At 39.8% G+C, this 21672-nt stretch overlaps 1 protein-coding gene across 1 annotated transcript; it reads left to right on the top strand.

The window, feature by feature from the left end:
* Positions 1–1324: 1324 nt before the first annotated feature.
* On the top strand, positions 1325–21670 carry CTR9 (CTR9 homolog, Paf1/RNA polymerase II complex component; the record flags this gene model as incomplete). Its single annotated transcript, XM_060275655.1, is given in 22 exon segments — positions 1325–1442; positions 2683–2772; positions 5606–5754; positions 6206–6313; positions 6903–7010; positions 7105–7341; positions 8489–8578; positions 8678–8806; positions 8946–9129; positions 9892–9980; positions 10398–10583; positions 10971–11058; positions 11164–11312; positions 14087–14203; positions 14338–14483; positions 15806–15877; positions 16546–16681; positions 17640–17783; positions 18543–18697; positions 19127–19223; positions 19830–19942; positions 20773–21670. Coding segments are annotated over 22 exon segments (3186 nt in total), but the record flags the coding sequence as incomplete, so codon positions are not given.
* Positions 21671–21672: the final 2 nt, after the last annotated feature.

The following is a 21672-nucleotide window of genomic DNA, read 5'->3' as shown; positions in this document are numbered from 1 at the left end:
ATTGCCCCAGCTCAAGAGATAGTAAGTGCAATGGAATGATTTCTCACAACTGCTCTAAACAATCTGCCTTGGGAGATTCAAAGCTGGATAGCGCATGCAGAACCTCATTCCTAGATGTGGTTTGGTTTCATTTGTGCAACACACGTACACCACACCGTATGCTCCAGCTCATCTGCAAGCAGAAAACTTTGAGCTTATAGGTTGTTGTTGCTGCTGCAACACAGCAGATAATTGCTGGAGGGAACAGAGCCACTGTGGTCATTTTACCATAACAATAAAATTGGCTTTACCTCTTAATCAAGTATAATATGTTCTTCGCCAAATTTTGCTAGTGCATTATGGAATCTCTTCCCCAACCCCCTTCCGTATTCCTGACCTGTGAAATGTATCAGGAGTATTCATTTTTTAAAAAATAAGGCACATAAAACTACTTGGACGTGTATAGTTTAAAATGAAAAAATATCCAAAGGCTTACAATTTAATTAAAGATGGAAGATGAAAGAGGAGGATCTATTAGGGAAAAGTCTGGGGAAAGAAAAGGGTTATAGTTCAGTAGTACAGCATCTGCTTTGCATGTGAAAGGTTCTAGACTCCATCTCTGGCATATCCAAATGTGGCCGGAATAGGATCCTGCTTAAAATCCAGGAGAGCCACTGCCAGTCACTGTTTAGTCTACATTGCTGACTGCGCTGAATTAGGTGAAGCAATTGTTTAACTTGTTATAAGGCATTTTCTTACGTTTCTATTATAGTAATAGGAGAATGGAACATCCTAAACAGCGGGGTGGGGGGGAGCATGTTGGAAATAAGACAGTAGTAGCAGTATTCTGATAGTTTTCATGAGGATCTTGAAGAGAAATAAGGAGAGAAACTGGACCATGGGGATGTTTTAAATAACTACTAAACTCATATAATTCTGGGTTATTGCATCAGCAATAAGCCCTAAAATGGGGCAGTTGAGGTGGAAGACTGGAAGCTTTGAATCCATTGGGCAAAATAGAACTGTGGAGTAACTGCTGTGTCTTGAAGCCCTGCCATTTGTACCAGTCAGGGCAGAATGTGGGGCAGTGAATTTGGTCGTCTTTGAATCTGTAGTTCACTAAACATGAATTGCACATCAACTATTTATTCACAAGGCATGCTGCTGTCAGGTAATGTGCAGCAGAGGGGTCTGTATGTATCTTAAGCATCTGGGATGCCCTGCACCAAAATGCTTAATTTGGGGACTTAACTAGTGCTGGAAGAATTAACAATGAGCAATCCTTTGATTCAACTCTTAAAACATTTCTTGAAAGACAACTCACATCTGTATCTTGCTTTTCCAGAACCACTTATTGGGAAGAGCTTGTTTCTGTCTTCTGGAGGGTGATAAAATGGATCAAGCTGATGCACAGTTTCATTTTGTGCTCAACCAGTCTCCAAATAATATTCCAGCCCTTCTTGGTGAGATGTGAAATACCTTTTTGGATGCTTTTCCTTCACACAACTTGTGTCCAGTTTTTAACCAATAAAACTTTAGGCTCACTATACCTTTAGAAACCACCGCTTTTCCTTTTACCCTTGATCAGTTTCAAAGGTCATAAAGATAGCTGCATCCTCTTCGTATAAAACTGCCTTACACTGTAGGCTTGTCAGTCCGTTTGAGCACCTTTGAGAAGAGTTATGAGACTACCTAATTTGGCAGGCAACAGGACTCAGAGTTAAGTTCAATGCTTGAATTACAAGGCAGGAAGAGAGGGCCAGCTTTACCTTTTTAAATGGCTTCTTTAGGTACACATGAGGTATGATTTGGCTAAAAGCGGGAGAAATCACATGCTTGTGGATTTTGTTGAGTTCCCCTCTACCGCTTTCCCAGTAATGAGTATTAAATCCCCAGTAACATGAGTATTAAACTGGCTAAGCTAAAGAAAATTCGGTGGCATTTTATTTGCTAATGTGAAGAGTGCTTAAACCTTGGGAAGGGTTGACTATCATTATTTGTGTGTGTTCATTAAAGTGTTCTTTGAATGAATATGCTGCTATCCTATATGTGCTATCAGGTTCATGAGATTTGTACAGTGTTACCTCGGGTTGCGTACTCAATCCGTTTCGGGGGTGCCGTTTGCACCCCGAAAAGTACGCAGCCCGAGCAGTGCTTCCACACACGTGCAAAGCACGCAGAACGCTTCCGTGCAAAGCACGCAGTGAAACCTTGAAGTAAACACTTCCGGGGCCGCGTGGTTCTTAACCCGAAAGTACACAACCCGCAGCGTACTCAACCCAAGGTATGACTCTATAGATGTTGTGAAAACAGCCATGCACACCTGAAATGTGTGATACTCCATCTTGGAGTATATTTTTAGATAGTATGGAGGTGGGAATGAATATACAAATTTTGTCTCTGTCTCTTTTGGAAACTAACTACTAATCATTCATACTAGTTTTGTCATACTGAATATTATGCTTCAGTTTTACTTGAGGCTTACATCGACTGAAATCAAATGAGTATATTCACAATTAAATGTGCTTTGGATCACACCCACTTCACTGGGAATATTTGCCACTTGAGTGGTTTCTTTTATGTGACCTATTATGCATATGCACTTGTAGCTGGTAAAACAATGAACTGCTATTGATTTGTTGTGGTTGTCTGTTATTCAGCTTGGGTAGATATTTATCAGCTTTTATTGCTGCTGTTTAATAGGTAAGGCATGCATCTCATTCAACAAGAAAGACTATAGAGGGGCCCTTGCCTACTACAAAAAGGCACTACGCACTAACCCAGGTTGTCCAGGTAAGGAACAGAAAAGCTTCGTTTTAATTAAAGACATTGTTTGGTTAATTGGGACCAAAAATAGTGTCCCTAATTTCAGGTAGTTTGAATACTAACATGATTTTTAAGCTTTGACTTTTGTCTTACATATTAAGGAGGACAGCCGTTATCATATCTGACCTTGGGTCCTGCCAATGCAACTTAAAAAGCAATAGAGTATTTTAATTAACTTTGGATTAATCAAGTTGAAGTCAAAATAAGATGAATATGGTGCCCTTTTGTTGGACCTCTGCTGCTAAGAGCACATAAACTTTGGAGATACATGCATTAGTCAAGTACAACAGAAAGCAAGTGCAAGCATAAGAAGCTATATTATTGCATTGATCTATCTGAGTCAATGAGGTCTATTACTGACAGTAATTCTCCAGGCAGTGGTCTTTCCAAGATTTGCTACTCAAGATATTTTCACTGGAGGGGCCAGGATCAATATCCTGGGATTTAAAAACATGAGAATGACCATGTTGGATCAGACCAAAATTCATTCTAGCTTTGTTGTTGTTGTTTAGTCGTTTAGTCGTGTCCGACTCTTCGTGACCCCATGGACCATAGCACGCCAGGCACTCCTGTCTTCCACTGCCTCCCGCAGTTTGGTCAAACTCATGTTCGTAGCTTCGAGAACACTGTCCAACCATCTTGTCCTCTGTCGTCCCCTTCTCCTAGTGCCCTCAATCTTTCCCAACATCAGGGTCTTTTCCAAGGATTCTTCTCTTCTCATGAGGTGGCCAAAGTATTGGAGCCTCAGCTTCACGATCTGTCCTTCCAGGGAGCACTCAGGGCTGATTTCCTTAAGAATGGATAGGTTTGATCTTCTAGCAGTCCATGGGACTCTCAAGAGTCTCCTCCAGCACCATAATTCAAAAGCATCAATTCTTCGGCGATCAGCCTTCTTTATGGTCCAGCTCTCACTTCCATACATCACTACTGGGAAAACCATAGCTTTAACTATACGGACCTTTGTCGGCAAGGTGATGTCTCTGCTTTTTAAGATGCTGTCTAGGTTTGTCATTGCTTTTCTCCCAAGAAGCAGGCGTCTTTTAATTTCGTGACTGCTGTCACCATCTGCAGTAATCAAGGAGCCCAAGAAAGTAAAATCTCTCACTGCCTCCATTTCTTCCCCTTCTATTTGCCAGGAGGTGATGGGACCAGTGGCCATGATCTTGGTTTTTTTGATGTTGAGCTTCAGACCATATTTTGCGCTCTCCTCTTTCACCCTCATTAAAAAGTTCTTTAATTCCTCCTCACTTTCTGCCATCAAGGTTGTGTCATCTGCATATCTGAGGTTGTTGATATTTCTTCCGGCAATCTTAATTCCTGCTTGGAGGAATTAGCTTACCTAGATGCATTTCAAGGTAATAGCATCTCTCCCCCACCCCACCCCACTAACCAGCAACTGGTATTCATTGGAATACTGCCACTGAGCCTTGAGATCCAATAGAGACATTATCACTAGCAGCCAGTGACGGACCTATTCTTTTATGACCTTTCATATGCAGAACATATGCTCAGCCACTGAGCATATTTCTGCCTCACGGGAGAGTTCCTGGATCTATAGTTTTCCAAAATCAAATTTGACAAGGGGTGGAGGTGGACTGGGGAAGCTAGACTTTTTTCTTTGGCTCAAATATTATTTCAAGCTGTAAAATAACTTTATGCCTTGTGGAGCTCACTCGTTTTGAGGCATGCTTTCTGAGCCCTGAAGCTCATTTCCAACGCTGAGTTCAGAATTTTGCTGGCATATTAATCTGTAGTGTTTATTAAAAAATTTTTTAAGAATTCATTGTTAAAAGTTGTGTGTTCTCTAGAAAAGCCTGCCTACAGAGTGAGATAATATCCTCTTCTTACTATGCAAGTACTGTAGATAAATAGGAACCGCTACAGCGGGAAGGTAAACGGCGTTTCCATGTGCTGCTCTGGTTTGCCAGAAGCGGCTTTGTCATGCTGGCCACATGACCTGGAAGCTATACGCCGGCTCCCTCGGCCAATAATGCGAGATGAGCGCGCAACCCCAGAGTCGGTCACGACTGGACCTAATGGTCAGGGGTCCCTTTACCTTTACTCTTTATTATTGTCATTTGTGTTGCTGCTGTAATTTGAAGCCAGTAATAGACCCTTATTTTCTAATTCTTTTTTAAAAAAAGTTATTCATGCAACCAAGAATTGGTGTTCATCTGGACACATGAGGGGTAAAATATGTGAAGGAGTGGGGGGCATGCAAGCAAGCCACTGGAGGACTCCTCTCTCACTCTTTTGTGCATTAGTTTCCCAAATGCAGTTAGGATGTGAGGGAGAGCAAGAACAAGCACACTATCTCTGCCTTCTCTCTTGAGTCACTGTGCCTTTCTCTGCCATCCTCCATTCTTTGGAAGGCAAGCATCTGCAGCACGAAGCCTTCTGTATTTATGTGGTCTCCCCATGCAATTTAGAACTCTAATCATGCAGCCGACACGAGTACAGCAGGCTCCCCTCTGCAGACACTTGCTCTCCAACACAGGAGGGCACTGGAGATGGGCACATGAGTTGGAGCTAGCACACTTGTCTCCATCTTTCTTCTCCTTGCATGATGGGCGTCATGCCTGAAGAGAGCTCAGGATAAGTACAAACCTTTACTTATTAGTTTGAAAGTCTGTGGGCAGGGACTGTTGCAAATTATTGCTATCATAAAGTGCCAAGTAGAGATTTAAGGTCTCTAGAAACAGTAAATTATGAACCTACGTTTCTTAAAAGGCAATTGAGGTGTGAATGGCTATGTTCTAATATATATATATATATATTTCTTTTCCCACCCCAAAACTAGCTGAGGTTCGGCTGGGCATGGGCCATTGCTTTGTAAAACTGAACAAGCTGGAGAAAGCTCGCCTTGCATTCAGCCGGGCACTGGAACTCAATTCCAAATGTGTTGGGGCTTTAGTTGGATTGGCTGTTCTGGAACTCAATAATAAAGAGGTGGGTTTAATCTAAAATGCTAATATTAGAATATGTTTCATTGAATGTCTAGTTACGAAGACTTCTGTGCAGACATGAAAATTAATGGCAGTTGAAATAAAAACCACTGTTCCCCATTTTAATGAATGCATATTTAGTTTTCTCTAATTATGAGAAATAAAATAAGCTATAAAGACAGTAATTAAAATAGAGCTGGTTTAAATATGAATCATTAGCCATTGACTAGTGACAGGATTTTTTTTTTTACACTAGGATCTTGGATCAAACACATGATCTTCTGAATGTATTGGGCAAAAGTTTTCAACAATACATAGTCTACTGCATTGTTTGCCCATTATGTGACTCATCCATTTAAAAAAGAATGGTTTTGGAAATGGTATAGTAAAGGAACAGCTGAAAAGCTAATTAAGTTTTAAGCAGAAATAAAAATTTCTGTTAATGTTGCTTTCAGGCGGATTCCATAAAAAATGGCGTCCAGCTGCTTTCTAGAGCATATACAATTGATCCTAGTAACCCTATGGTGCTGAACCACTTGGCTAATCACTTCTTCTTCAAAAAGGTAAGAGAACTTGTGGATGTTTTGAGTTGCTAGTTGAAAGTCTTTAGGCCGTTTCATAACTGATCAGGCTTTCTATTTCAATATTCTTTATAACACTCATGGTAACACAGTTAATTTGAATCTCAGAATAATGTTTTTAACTAAAGACGAAGAAGAACCAGGCTTCAGTGTTATTGTTTTAAAATAATACGTTGGCCAGGATTGCCTAAGCTATTTCTTATTTTGTGATTATTGTTGTTAAATATAACATATATTTAATATATACATACACCCTTTCATGCTAGTTGAGATTGGTTCACACTAGTTGCAGTGCTGTTGAAGTTTCTAAGCGCACATTCCTCAGGCTTCTCTATATCACATTCACATGGAGAAAGTAGTGTATAAGCAAGAAGTAAATAGGTATTTTGGTTATATATAATTGCTTCAGTTTCCAGAGTTGCATCCTCCAAATGCTTGAGGATTTTAATATATAAGAACCATGTGTGATATTTAAAACATTGAAAGATCAGGTTTCTAGGTACTAAATGTTCCAGACCATGATTTTGAATACCATAAGAAAATGATTATGCCATTTTTTCCCCCTCTACAGGATTATGGCAAAGTCCAGCACTTAGCTCTTCATGCTTTCCATAATACAGAAGTTGAAGCAATGCAGGCTGAGAGTTGCTACCAGTTAGCCAGGTCTTTCCATGTTCAGGTATTTGGAAAGCCTCTCTACATTGCATTCTTATTTTTTAAATCGATTTCCATGTGCACCATATAAACGACTTCTTTTTCTTCCCCTGCATTAGGAAGATTATGATCAGGCTTTCCAGTACTACTACCAAGCAACACAGTTTGCTTCCTCTTCTTTTGTGCTACCATTTTTTGGACTTGGTCAAATGTATATTTATAGAGGAGACAAGGAAAATGCATCACAGTGTTTTGAAAAGGTTTTGAAGGCCTACCCTAACAATTATGAGACTATGAAAATTCTTGGATCTCTCTATGCTGCTTCAGAAGATCAAGACAAACGAGATATTGCGAAGGTACATTTGGCAGCAAACTTCTTAGACTTGAGCTGTAATTAATACTCTCTTACTTAGGAGTAAGCCTTATTGAACTCAATGGTACAGAACTGAGTACACAACTGTAGAGTATATTATACTGTTATGCCTGTTTTCCCCATAACGCTAACCCAATAGCTTAGTGCAAATATGCATGTTCTAGTAAACCAAGAACAAACCGTAAGACAAACCACAAACCTGGGTTTGCACATAATGCTAAGCCAAACTATGGCTTAGCCCTGGATAGCCCAGAAGCAACAGGATGGGGGTGGGCGGCTGGAGCACTGTGGCTGAGGTCTTTGCACCGGGAGCCCATATGTTTGGCTTAGCATTGCATCTGAAGCAGGTCTTAGTGTTGTGCTATCTGGAGATTTTTTCCCCTTCAACAGTGGGTATAATTGTGGGATATTTGGAACCCTCTGGAAAACAAAATCTATGGTTGGTCGCTGACTAGACAGACATATGTGGTACAGCTGAGTAACAGAGAATTTCCCCTCTTTCAATACAACAAAAAACACCAGAAGCTTGGGTAAATGAGCTTACTGATGTGTGAACTGTTTTCATGCAATATGTATATTCATAAGTGAGAGCTAGCACTTCTTTCTAGTTCAAATACCCATCATCTACTTTGAGTTCTGTGGTTTATCTATTCTAACATTTTAGGCATTAGTAACACAATGTTCATTGTGGTGCAGGGTAATTTCACTGAATTGACAGAGATTTATTTTTAATGGCTCTAGTTGAGTGGTATACATCAGTAAAGTATTGCTTTATCAAGGAAAAGCAAGAACATGGAGGACATTTGTTCCACAGATTAGGAAATTTCACACTGTGATGCTGTCCCGGAACACCATAGTAAGATGCTGTATATTGAAAATTGTTAATCTGGCAAACTTTCATTCTCATGTTTAATAGTTGGGTCAGTTTAACAAGATTTTTTATTATTATTATGGTAGTTAATGTCTGTACATCTGGAGTTTATTAACTTTATTGAAATGCCTCTGACCTAGTCAAGAATCCTATCTTTGGCATTAAAAATGTAAAATAAATGGTAGCTTTACTGTATTATGTTGTGTCTTCTGGCAATTTAAGAGTGTACACATACATAAATAACCTTTGTATTTTATAGGGTCATTTGAAGAAGGTGACAGAACAGTACCCAGATGATGTAGAAGCCTGGATTGAGCTAGCCCAAATCCTAGAGCAGACAGATATACAGGTATGGAGAAGATGCATAAAGTGCACTTTTGTTTTTAAGCCGAGCAGTGATGCATAGAACTAAACCTGTGCGCTTTTCTGCCATCTCTAAATTTGACAGGGTGCTCTTTCTGCTTATGGTACGGCAACACGAATCCTTCAGGAGAAAGTTCAAGCTGATGTTCCTCCAGAGATCTTGAATAATGTGGGTGCTCTCCACTTTAGACTTGGAAACTTAGGAGAAGCAAAGGTGTGGAACTCATTACTACTACTACTACTACTACTACTACTACTACTACTACTACTACTGTGCAGCATGTTTATAACTTGTCCTATATGTGTACTTAGAATATATACTACTTTGTTCCCTTTCCCCTGTTTATCCTTAGAAATATTTCTTGGCATCTCTTGACCGTGCTAAAGCAGAAGCTGAACATGATGAGCATTACTACAATGCTATCTCAGTGACTACATCCTACAACCTTGCCAGATTATATGAAGCAATGTGTGAATTCCATGAAGCAGAGAAATTATACAAAAACATCCTAAGGGAACATCCTAACTATGTCGACTGTAAGAAATCTTGTCGAAATTTTCAGTTGTATTTGGACTATGCATGCATTCATGTTTGTCCTAATAAATGTAACTGTTCATTCACTGATGCTTTCTTTTGTGTAAACCATTGTGGCTAAACTGCAAGCAGAATGTACCTTCCTGGTCAAAAGTATTTTTTTCCACTAACTTTTTCCTACAATTCTGATGTCCTTAAATAATGGCATTATTTTATTGATTTAGAAGTCTAAACCGCTCAATTTTTCCTCACTTTCGATGTGTGTGTAAATAGCAAATATGAGAAGTTCCTATAAAAGCCTCTGTAAATACACATAACCCAGAAAGTTTTTAAAGCTCACCATGATACTGATATTGTGTGTATATATAAAAGATATGCGGTAGATGGAATACATTGTGCAAGTTACCTTGAAACAGAGCAGCCTTCTTTGTTATGTTTCAGTTTAGTACCATGAGAGAGATTGCAACTATAAGTGGTGGGTTCTGCATTCTTCCCATATAATTTAAGGATCATGTGAAGGTGATTAGTGTTGCCCCCACCAAGCCCCTTTTTCTATGGTCAATTCAGAGTGACAAAACTTTTTTTTATTATACATCTGGCGATCAGTGGCTGTTTGTTGCACAGTTACGCTGACCCAATCTACTGCTGTCTTAAGCCAGTGTGGCATCAGTACATCTAAATGCTTGTTGCAGCAGACATGCCTCATCTTTAATGACTTCCAGAACTGGGCCTTTGATTATTAAATTTTATTTTTTGGTATTCAGGCTATCTGCGCTTAGGAGCAATGGCTAGAGATAAAGGAAACTTTTATGAAGCTTCTGACTGGTTTAAAGAAGCACTTCAAATCAACCAGGTTAGTAAGAATTTGTAAACTATCAACTAGCTTACAGGCTGCAAGTTAACATTTTCTTTGAAGACGGCAGAAATCATTTTCCTGTGTCCCACATAGATTAGCTATTCAGCCTTCATGCTGTGCTAGAAATTGCATTTTGATAATGTATCTTTATTGTGACTAGCTGGGGTACACAGGGAAACATTCCTGGCAGCTGCTTTTGAGCATTACTCCCAACGCTTGACCTGAATGGAAGAGAAGTAAACTGTTTAAAGGGAGGGGAATCAAATAGCTGAACTTAGTAAAGACTTTTTAATATTATAATGCTCTTCTGCACTGTTACTGTTACAGTTACTCTAAACTTTGGGGATTGAAGGAAAATTAGAAATATTCATTGTAAACTGGTGGGAACTTAGCATGTTGGGGTGTCTGTTTCAGGACCATCCAGATGCTTGGTCCTTAATTGGCAATCTTCACTTGGCCAAACAAGAGTGGGGTCCAGGACAGAAGAAATTTGAAAGAATATTGAAGCAGCCATCGACTCAGAATGACACTTACTCTATGCTGGCTCTGGGCAATGTGTGGTTGCAGACTCTGCACCAGCCCACCAGGGACAGAGAGAAGGTAAACACTGTACACGCTCAGACTCCATGCCTATAGCCAGTTCAGTGATTGAGCATTATTCGCACTATAGACCAAGTGAGGTCCGGAGAGCCATTTTTACCATCTGTGCTGACTTTGCAGTAGCTTTGAACAGCAACAACAGGAAGCAGAGTTTTTACAGTGATTGCGACCATGAATATCTTCCTTTGCTATCTTAACAGGGGCTAGCTAGAATATCTCTCTCTTTCAAAAGGTTTTTGGTTGACTGAACTTTCTGAGGATGTTAGGTGCTTATATTGCTGTAGCTTTAGTGTATTGTCAACATTTGATGGTTTTAGAAAGCAGTGTTGAAATATTTGAATTGCAAATAACCCACTTTAACAAGATTTCATGTCATCATTTTTGTAGGAAAAGCGTCATCAAGATCGTGCACTAGCCATCTACAAACAAGTACTCAGGAATGATTCCAAAAACCTGTATGCTGCTAATGGCATAGGTGATTATTGCGTTTGGATTCCTTGTCTGAATTTTCTTCTGAGCTTTCTGCTGTGCTTCAGGTAGTCCATACATCTGAAATTGTCCTTGGGCTTCTCTTTTTTAGGAGCGGTACTGGCACACAAAGGATATTTCCGTGAGGCTCGTGATGTTTTTGCCCAAGTGAGAGAGGCAACAGCAGATATCAGTGATGTGTGGCTCAATCTAGCACACATTTATGTGGAACAGAAGCAGTACATCAGTGCTGTACAGATGGTAATTCTTAAAAAATAGACAGTCTGTTTTTTAAAGTGTAAAGATAAGAAAGTATTTTTCATGGGAATGAGTCCTTTTTTTAAGAAAAATCTTTAGTATAGTAGCCCCTTATTAAATTAAATAACTAAAATTTAGAGAGAAATTTCCTTGTTTTAGAGGGGGCGATAAGATCAAGGACTCCCCCCCCCCCCCGGATTGCCATAAAATACCTTTTCTTAAATATGATCATCATAAAATCAATAAGGAGCCATCTCTGTTAAACCTAAGCTACAAATATGAATCACCAGATGAAACATCTCTTTAATAAAAATACCGTAAATAAATAAATAATGGATGGAGGGTGTGTGAGAGAACACTTAAAAAAACAACTGCAAAGAAGTTAATGTGTTTGCTGTTCCTGTAGAAACTTTAGGGTAAACATCCTGAACAAAACTTACTTAGTACATATTGGCAAAACAATGTTTGCCCCACTTCTCACTTAAGCATAATTCTCTGTGTTAGATACAGCTGAAATGCTAGTTAGAGGTATTTAATTTGACTATGGTAAATTATTAGGCAGAAATCGTTGCCAGACATTACAGTATATACTTCTTCTTTTTTACTTTGAACAAACAAATTTATCTTTCCTTTTAATTTGCTATTCTTTTCCTTTATTGACCTTTATACAACATGTTAAGAGGACTTTGTAGCTGAAAGCACAAGGATGGGAACAAACTTCACCAAGGAAGTGTGTTCAAACTACAACCTGGTGTAGAAAATGCCATGAAAACATAGTGGGCAAATGAGCCCTAAGCTGCCTGTACTGGCTTAGCGAATGTATTAGAGGCTCTGTATCAAGCCTTAAGCAGACAAACTTCCAGTTTCCTAGTATTGGCAATGTCATTGCACTAAAAAGACATGAAATGTTGAGCTACTATCATCTGTGTTCCTGAATTTATTATGTAAGCAGGAGATATGAAGTGGGGGTCAAAATAAAAGCAGCTGGGGTGTTGGAGAAATGTTTTTCTCCCACTCTTAAAAACACGTCAAGTGACATGAACAGTTCCATGAAATTAACACCAATATACAGTGATGCCTTGCAAGACGAAATTAATTTGTTCCGCGAGTCGCTTCGTCTTGCAATAATTTCGTCTTGCAAAGCGCAGTTTGCCGTGGCAAAAAAAAACAACCCGCAAAAAAAATTATCTTGCGAGTTTTTCGTTGCGCGAGGCATTCGTCTTGCGAGGTACCACTGTAAGTTGGTATGTTCAAAAAGCAGTGAGGAATAATCCAGCTGAATAATTGCGCAAGAAAGAAAACCAGTAATGTACTATCCACGAATATGGGAGAGTATTTCAGCATTTGCAGTCAAGAAACTTAGCACAATAGGAATTTTGAAAGTAGTGAGGAACCTATAATATCTGAAGAAGTGTGCATGCACACGAAAGCTCATACCTATGACAAACTTAGTTGGTCTCTAAGGTGCTACTGGAAGGATTTTTTATTTTTATTTTCTTTATCTCTACTCTTGCATAATGTGTATTTAAATCATTACAAAATTGTATTATTTGCATTGGAAAACCTACTTATTGGCGATATAATCTTAATTTGAACCAAGTTGGAATAGTGGTATTCTAAATCTGTGCAGGGTACAAGGTGAATGGTTCCCCTTTGTTGTCATATAGTCTAGTTAATGTGATTTTCAGACAGTGTTATTGTGAACACTGGCTTCCTTAGAAAACTGCCTTAAAGGAAGATGAACAAAGGCAGACAAGCTTTCCTGAGAAGCAAGACTCTCCAGCAGATCATTCCCTACAGGGCACAAGTGCAAGAAAGGGTTGGCCCGCACTTCTCCCTAGTTTGCATAGGGTAGGCCCAAGGGGTCTGGACTGCAGCCCAAGTAGGGATTCTTTCACAGATTTGTAGCTGAGAGAAAAATGCGCCTGGATATGGAGTCTGAAAAACACTGGACCAGATAGCTCAGTTGGGTAGAGCATGGTGCTGATAATGGCAAGGTTGTAGGTTTGAGCAACTGCATATTCCCGCATTGCAGGGGGTTGAACTAGAAGATCCTCAGGGTCCCTTCCAACTCTATGATTCTACGCTCTACATTCTGTAAAAAAAACCACCACCACCACCCCCCACACACAAACTATATATCACACCTTAGTGAAATGGGTGTTGACTGCAGGTGCAGCTTTGGATACAACCCATATTTTTCCCCTGCCTTGAAACTTGCATAATAAATTTCAGCAGTGACTGTTCAGATGATGTATTCCAAGCAAAGAAGTGGAAACCTCATATTGCCTGAAGTATCTGAGGCTTCTAGGCTTGAAGTTAGCAACGCATTGCGTTGCAGTGCTTACTGTCTGGATTCTTGCTCTAATGAAGAGCTGCAGACGTCTTAGTAGACACAAACAGTAGACCTCATAACTTATTAGTCATTTAATTAGTTATTGGCAGCAATGAGAGCTTCCTTACTGTGCAGGTTCGGGGGGATTTTTCAAGGTTGCAGTGTGGGAGGAAAAGATTTTTTAAACAATCCTTCCCATGTGCCTGCTATTTGAAGTTGAGAAAAAGAGTCATGCATATGGAGAAGACATGATTAGCATCCTGTTAAATTTTTCTCTGAGCCCTGTGGAACTCCAAAGGACTTAACCAAACAAACAATATTAGGATTGGGCTGTAAATTCCTGTGAAATCTGTTTTAAGTTCTTCATTCAATGTTATTAAGTGCAACATTTCAATCAAAATGAGGGTTTAAACATAAAACCATTGAATTTTCTCCCTTGTAGTATGAAAACTGCCTAAGAAAATTCTATAAGCACCAGAACACGGAGGTGCTGTTGTATTTGGCCCGAGCTCTCTTCAAATGTGGCAAATTACAAGAATGCAAGCAAACATTGCTGAAGGTAAAAAAAAAGAAAGAAAGACAAAGCTTCTTACATATATTACTGCAGTGGGTGTATTGTTGCACCAGCTTGTTTGTGTTGGAGCCAAGGCTGGTTCACACCTGATAAATTTAAAGTTTTATTTGAATCTTTAGGCTAGACATGTGGCACCCAGTGATACAGTTCTAATGTTCAATGTGGCCTTGGTGCTGCAGAGGCTGGCTACCTCTGTCCTGAAAGATGAAAAAAGTAACCTGAAGGAAGTACTCAATGCTGTGAAAGAGCTGGAGCTGGCTCACAGGTAAGCAAATCTGCATTTGCTATTTTGGTATCTATTATTGCATTGTGCTGGTGTTTTGTGAAGGTGTCAGAGCAAATGCCAAACTCTAGTTATTTCTTTGCACAGCTTCATAAATGTGTTTAGACTCAGGTAGACCTCTCAGATCTGCCAGATGCTGTCTCTTAACTACCATACACTGTTGAATTTATTTTGTTAATTCAGTTTATTTACTGCTTTTTACACAAAACCCGCTAGAGTGGTTTATGTAATAAAACTTGGAAACACAAAAACATCCAGTCTACAGATACAGCTAAAACTCTTCAGTATATCCAATATACAGAAAAAGAACAGACTTGAAACTGCCCAATCCAACAGCAGCAACTCTCAGTAAAATATAAATATACTGAACTAAGGTCTGTATGAAAAGATGCATCTTCAAGTTTGAAATTGAGCCTCACTATGTAATAGCTTCCAAAAAATGAATGAATGATACTTACAGAAAGTTGAAAGACTTTCTTCTTGCTTCAATAACCTCCAGTTGCTAATCTCTGGAGCTGCAGCTGGATGGGCAATTAACATGCAGTAGGAGCAGCAGTCATGAAAGTTCCCAAGAGAGCCTAGAAAGAACTGGGAGCTAGAAGGTGAAGGATAGGCTTTCAGAATAGCATCCAGCTGCCGTGACCTTCAAAGGTTGCTGTATTTCTTGGCACACAAGAGGACAGTTTTTAGACACCAGGGCACTCCAAACAGAAGCAACCTATGACTTTGGACTTGGTAGCTATATTGCTTCTATGCTGGAAGCTTGTTTAAAAGATGCACGCTTCTATTTATACTTCATGCTTCACTGTATATATGCAGGCAATTGTTTTTTCTCATAGTGTTACAGTGCTTTTTGCAATATTTACGGGTGTGAGCATGATTACCTGTGCCAAATAACCTGCCTCCTCTCTCAGTCTCATTTGCTTGAGATTTCCATTAAACAGTTGTTTGACAGGTTCTGCAACATCTCCAAGACTTTCCCTGAGCATCTGTGAGAATGATTCAGTCCTTCACAGAAAGGGTACACCATGCAATCCAAATCCATTAATAGCTATAGGGATTTTTCTGTTGACTTTATACTGAGAAGTGAGATGCATCCAAAGTACTTTGGGAATATTTTTCAATTGGAAAGTGTATTTTGATGTGTGAGACATTAAACAAGCTAAGGTGTCCAAAATAAAATATTACTATTTAGTGGCATTTGATCGTATACAAATATTAATTAAAAAATACATGTGAAGGAAGTTCTAGGATGCAACTGAGGTGTTTAAAATTTGATTCTTAACTTAGTGTTTTCCATTCAGATACTTCAGTTACTTGAGCAAAGTGGGAGATAAAATGAGATTTGATTTGGCACTTGCTGCAACTGAAGCCAGGTAAGAACCATGTGTTGTGTACTTCACATAACTGATGCCTACAGAATCTAAATGCATTATGTGAATTTGCATAACATGAGTTGTAGGATTTGGGCTACTTTTATACCAGTTTGAAAGCAAACTACATATAATCATAACATGATTCTATGTTCCAGTGGGGTGCTAATTCAGGTCACACATCTCTCCTGAACAGGAAGCTGACAGTGACCAGTCCTCTGTTGGTTAGCTAGGAACTGGCAGATGTGGACATGCAACATTGGTTGTGTTCACATGTCACAATAAGCCATAGTTTAATGTTTAACAATGGTTTGAAGTGAATGAGCTGGATGCTGGTACATGCTGCTCATAAGTCCCTGCTTTGCTTCTGCCCTGTTCTTGCCCTCAAATCAAGCAACAAATTGCAAGCCTCATCTTGTCATCTGAACTTAGGTCAATGATTTGTTCCTCTGCATACAAATTATGAGCTGTAAGTTTTGATCATGGACTGTTTGGGGGAACTTGCTGCATAGACAGTTTTTCCTTATATTGTGTTCTTGTTGTTTAACCAAGTAAGCACAAGCAGTTTTCCAGCTACACTCTGTATTTCGATCTTGGCCATTGGCATGGAACACTCTTTTTTAAAAAAAGGTTTCTGCTTCTGTCTGCTAATCTGAACTCAAACTTGATAGGCAGTGTTCTGATTTGCTGAGTCAGGCTCAGTATCATGTGGCTCGGGCTCGTAAGCAGGACGAAGAAGAGCGGGAGCTGCGAGCGAAACAAGAGCAAGAAAAAGAACTACTGCGCCAGAAGTTGCTCAAAGAACAGGTACTTTAGTCTTTCTGCTGCTGTAATAGTGCATAATACTATCCATTAAGCTGCAGCAAAGTGCAAGATAGGGAGCAAGTGTAAGGCTACAGTGAGGTGCTTTAAGTTGTTGTGTGGCACTTAGGGGGACTTGCCTGTGTATTATGTTGTATAGGTTTTGCAGCTGAAATAGATTTGGAAGGGGGTGTTGGTTTTGGTAACTAGGAACTAGGTAAGTATTGCACTATGTGCACTGCCACCTATCTGATGTGGTGTAGTGGTCAGAGTGCTGGACTAGGACCTGGGAGTTCAGGGTTCAAATCCCCACTCAGTCATGAACCTCACTGAGTGACCTTGGGCCAGTCACAACTTCTTAGCCTTACCTACCAGGCAGGGTTGTTGCAGGGATTAATTGTGGGGGCAGAGAACCATGGATGCCACCTTGAGCTTCTTGGAGAAAAAGGTGGGTTATAAACAAAATACATAATAAATAGCAGTACAGTCATACCTTGGAAGTCGAACGGAATCTGTTCCGGAAGTCCGTTCGACTTCCAACACGTTCAGAAACCAAAGCGCAGCTTCTGATTGGCTGCAGGACATTTAGCTTCCAAAAAAAGAAAAGAAAACCAGAACACTTTACTTTCAGGTTTCGATATTTCGGGAGCCGAAATGTACGAGTACCAAGGCGTTTGACAACCAAGGTTGTCTGTACCTGATTTTTCAGTGCAAGAGTCTTTGCAACATGCTATATGCAGTGGGCTTTCATTTTGTTTCAGAGCAGACCTTTCAAAGGCAGCTCATGCACTGTCAGGGCTTTGCATCATGAAGAACCCAAGTGACTCTTCAGCAGGTAGTCTGACTTACTAAAAGGAATGAACCTGTTTTAGGTGTCTGTTGCTAAATTTGTGTTTTTCATATCTGCATCAGTACTGTAGGGGAGGAAAAAAGCATAGTAGCCAGGTTTTCCTCACTCTTTCAGGAAGAAAAACGCCTCAGGGAAATAGAAGAACAAAAGAAACTTTTGGAACAGAGAGCACAGTATGTGGAGAAGACCAAGAATATTCTGATGTTCACTGGAGAAGTTGAAGTATCTAAGGAGAAAAAACGTGGTGGAGCTGGCCGGGTACAAAATAAAAGCTTTTGGATTTATCATTTACCCCAAATAATTGAACTGTGGTGTCAGGCTTTAACTTATTGTAAAATTGTCCTGTGGGGTCTGACAAGAGTACAGTAATGACATCATACTTTACATGGAAAGAACTATGGAGAAATAGTTGGAAAGATGTTTAAAGACAAGAGTTGGAAAGATGTTTAAACTTCTGTTTTGCCAGTTTAGAATGTCGTGGATTTATTTAGAAGTGCAAAGAGAAGTGGTTTTCTTTTTTAACTTTAAAGGGAATTGACTCACATAGGCTGATTTACCTTTTCTGTTCCCCTGATAGTCTACTAACATCCAGCATAAGAATGTATCATTGTATTCTGTCACTTACCACCACTACTTCTCTTTTTAGTACATCAACTGAAAGCTGTTTCAGAGTATAACTAATGTCCAAATACTCTTCCTATCTTCTTGCATTTTTTCCCTTTACTGCAGTTGATTATCAGCTTCTTAACATTGTACTGTTCTTCCTTCTCTCTATATTGATTTTTTTATTCATGGGCCTTTATCTATTTGTCACCTGTCTTAATTTTGATTATCACAGTTTAATTCTGCTGTTCTTTATTTGTGATACAGAAGTTCTGCATAGAAATTTCTTAAATAAAAGATCAAATCTAATACAACTTTACGTGCATCTAATGTGGCTTCTAAAAGGGTTAATTTTGTTTGGGGGATCTTTTCAAGCAGCAACTAATAAAGGAAGTGTTTCTGATTTTGTGACAGCGTTCCAAACGTACTGGGGAATTTGATGAATTTGTCAATGATGACAGTGATGAAGATCTCCCAGTGTCTAGAAAGAAAAAGAGGAGAAAGGGTAGCGGTAGTGAACAAGATGGTGAGGAAGAAGAGGGGGAGAGAAAGAAAAAGAAGCGACGAAAGTAAGTAGAAATAAAGAGCAGAACTCCTTTGGTGGGGATTCAGAGGACTCTAGAGGACTTTTTATTAGCACAATAGAGCTTCTGAGCTCCCCTCTCCCTTATGTCCCTCAAACCGCTGCCTGATGCATCACTTCCCAAACTCAAGGAAACTTAGAGAAGCTTTTGATGGGCCACAAGGAGCTTGGGTAGGATGGGGTTGTGGGGGAGTCAAAACATCTTGGGTGTGTCTTCATTTAAATGCTTTTGTATGCCTAAAGAATGTTGAGATCCCATGGTGTCTAGTATATGCCACACCTGACGTAACATGTTAGGAACAAGAACACAGGATTAGTTCACATGTAGTAATTTGATTAGGATACTATACAGTACTTATAAGACTGAACTGAATTGCACTTTGTGTTTATATGTGTCTTGTATTTTTCCCCAAAGACCCCAAAAGGCAGGTGATGGTACTGATGATGATGAAAATGAAAGTGCACCCAGACCTAAAAAACGTCGCCCAGCAAAGACTGAAAGGAAAAAAGCAGTATGTGTTTTTTTTAAAAAAAAATAAGTAAATCATTAATTGGTATTTTGGTTTAGCGGAATTGCAGTAATTTGGGATCAAAGGTAACAAGATTAATTACGCTTCTAAGCATTGAAAATAATTGACCGAACTAGGATCCTGGTTTGACATTCTGGCTTAATTGTGTGGTTTGAACATACTATAGTTACTCATATGCAAAACAAAACTCGAAATAGCAGTTACCGTACCAACAGAGAATAGAAGTTTCAGACTTCTTTCCTTCATATGCAAGGAAGGCCAGGGCATGTAACAACATGTCTGATTGGTTACATCTAAATTCAGTTGTAGTCTACTGACATTCTGTATTGTACTTCAGGTTTTCTTAAACTTTGTCATTTTAAATTGCTTTTGTGTGATTGTCTGCCATCTAATTAGAAGAGGTAGCTGATACAGCCATCACCCCACAGCCATCTAATACAGGAATACAGAACCTGTTGCCATCCAGGTGTTTCCAAGCTACAGCTTCCATTATCCCTGAACATTGGCCATGTAGCTGGGGCTAATGAAAGTAAAATAGTTGAATGTCAGGTTTTCTTTTTATTCTTTTAACACTTTGTTTTGTTATAGCCAAAGCCAGAACGACTGCCTCCTTCAATGAAGGGTAAAATCAAATCTAAAGCCATCATTTCATCAAGCGAAGACTCATCTGATGAAGATAAGCTCAAGATTGCTGATGATGGGTATATAGTGTTTATGATCCTAGAAATAGTGTTGTTTGACCCTTGTACAAAGTAATCATCATCATCATCAATGCACTTCTAATTCTGGGGGTGTGGTTTGTTTAGTCCGAGCTCACATGAGGAGCCACAGTCCAGACAGGTTTAATTCATGGCAACCTATTAACTTTGGTTTACTGTGATAAGCGAATTGGGCCCATTGATGAAGACTCGTTAAGTAAATGTGTACATAATGTTGTGATTCCACATCACTGTATCCTGTGTATGTAATGTTTTGGTCTCTTCACTATTGGTGCATACTTGCAGCTTGCATCTCCTCCAATTTCCTACATGGGTTTGTGGGGTCAGACATACTTTGTGAACCTTTAATTGGGCCACAGTCTCTGTGACTTTGTAAAGAGTGTAGAAAACACAAAATGGGCCCAGAATTGCATTTCCTGCACATTTCCCAACTTTCATTAAATCAAAACAAAGCAATCTTTTCATTGCAAAGCTCAGTTAGGGGTTGGGAACATGGCAGAATGATTGCTGACATTTCAGGAGCATCAGAAGTGACGAGGTGTCCATCGGGCTGGGCTTCAGAACTCTGCATAGCTCCATGCCCCTCTCAGATTAATAAAACTGCAATAGATGGTGCAGAGTAGCAAAAAGAGGTAGAATAAACTGGAAAGAGATTCAGGCTTCATTTGCATGTTGCAGACTTGAGCTTGTCACAGGGTTTATATTACTTTGGTGCAGAATTTTGGAGGCTTTTTGACCACAGCCCTTAGTACAAAGCTTATTGTTGCACTTGGGATGTTTGCCTTACTGCGTTGCCTTCTGCTCTTGAACAGGAATGCCAGGAACAGCAACAGTGATTCAGATGATGCAGAGCAACCACGCAACAAACGCGTCATGTCTGACAGTGATTCGGACAATAGCAATAAGTCTGGCAGTGAAGGGGGCAGTCCCAGGCGATCCAGCGCCCGCCCTTCTGATGAAGATTCAGACAGTGATGGGTCAGCAAGAAAGAGGAGGCGATCCGAATCTGAGCAGTCTGACAACGAATCTGTGCGCTCAGGGAGAAGTCCGTCTGTGCGCTCGGGGAGAAGTCCGTCTGTGCACTCAGGGAGAAGTCAGTCTGTGCAGTCAGGGAGAAGCCACTCAGGTGGTTCTGAGAATGAATCTCGCCCAGCTTCTCACAGTGCTGATTCTGACAGAGATTCTGACAGAGCATCTGATCATGGGGGCTCAGGTAACGAGTCTGAGCCAGAGGCATCCAACAATGAAGGATCTGAACGCGGCTCGTACGGCGGATCAGATGACAGTGATTAGATTTCAGTTGCAACCTCTTTATTAACTGCTTTGTAAATATATTTTGGTTCGAGAGGGTGAGGGGAAGAGGAGGGTATCCATATTTTATATTTGAAAACTGTGATTTAAAAACCTGGACAGCTATGTTTTAGGGAAAAGTATATATTAAAAAAGCTGAAACATTTCCTATAACATTTTTTCTACTTGCTAGGGTTCATCTACAGTATCTAATTTAATTCTGTACTTTGAGGTCAATGTGCTGTATTGGGGGTTAAGAAGCTTACTTTATCAGAGTGCACATAAGATCTGAAGAAACAAAATACCAAGATAGTTATCCTGCATCCAGATACGTTTGCTTAAGACCTTCTGGAACAAATGGTACTTAAGCAAATTTAACTGAGTGGAAGGCGGTAGCTCATGCTGTCTTGCCTGGTCTGATC

The sequence above is a fragment of the Zootoca vivipara genome, chromosome 1 (genome assembly GCF_963506605.1).
Source record: "Zootoca vivipara chromosome 1, rZooViv1.1, whole genome shotgun sequence".
Classification (NCBI taxonomy): Eukaryota; Metazoa; Chordata; class Lepidosauria; order Squamata; family Lacertidae; genus Zootoca; species Zootoca vivipara.
Note: the sequence above shows the minus strand (reverse complement) of the source record. Positions and strands in the feature narration are given on the sequence as shown.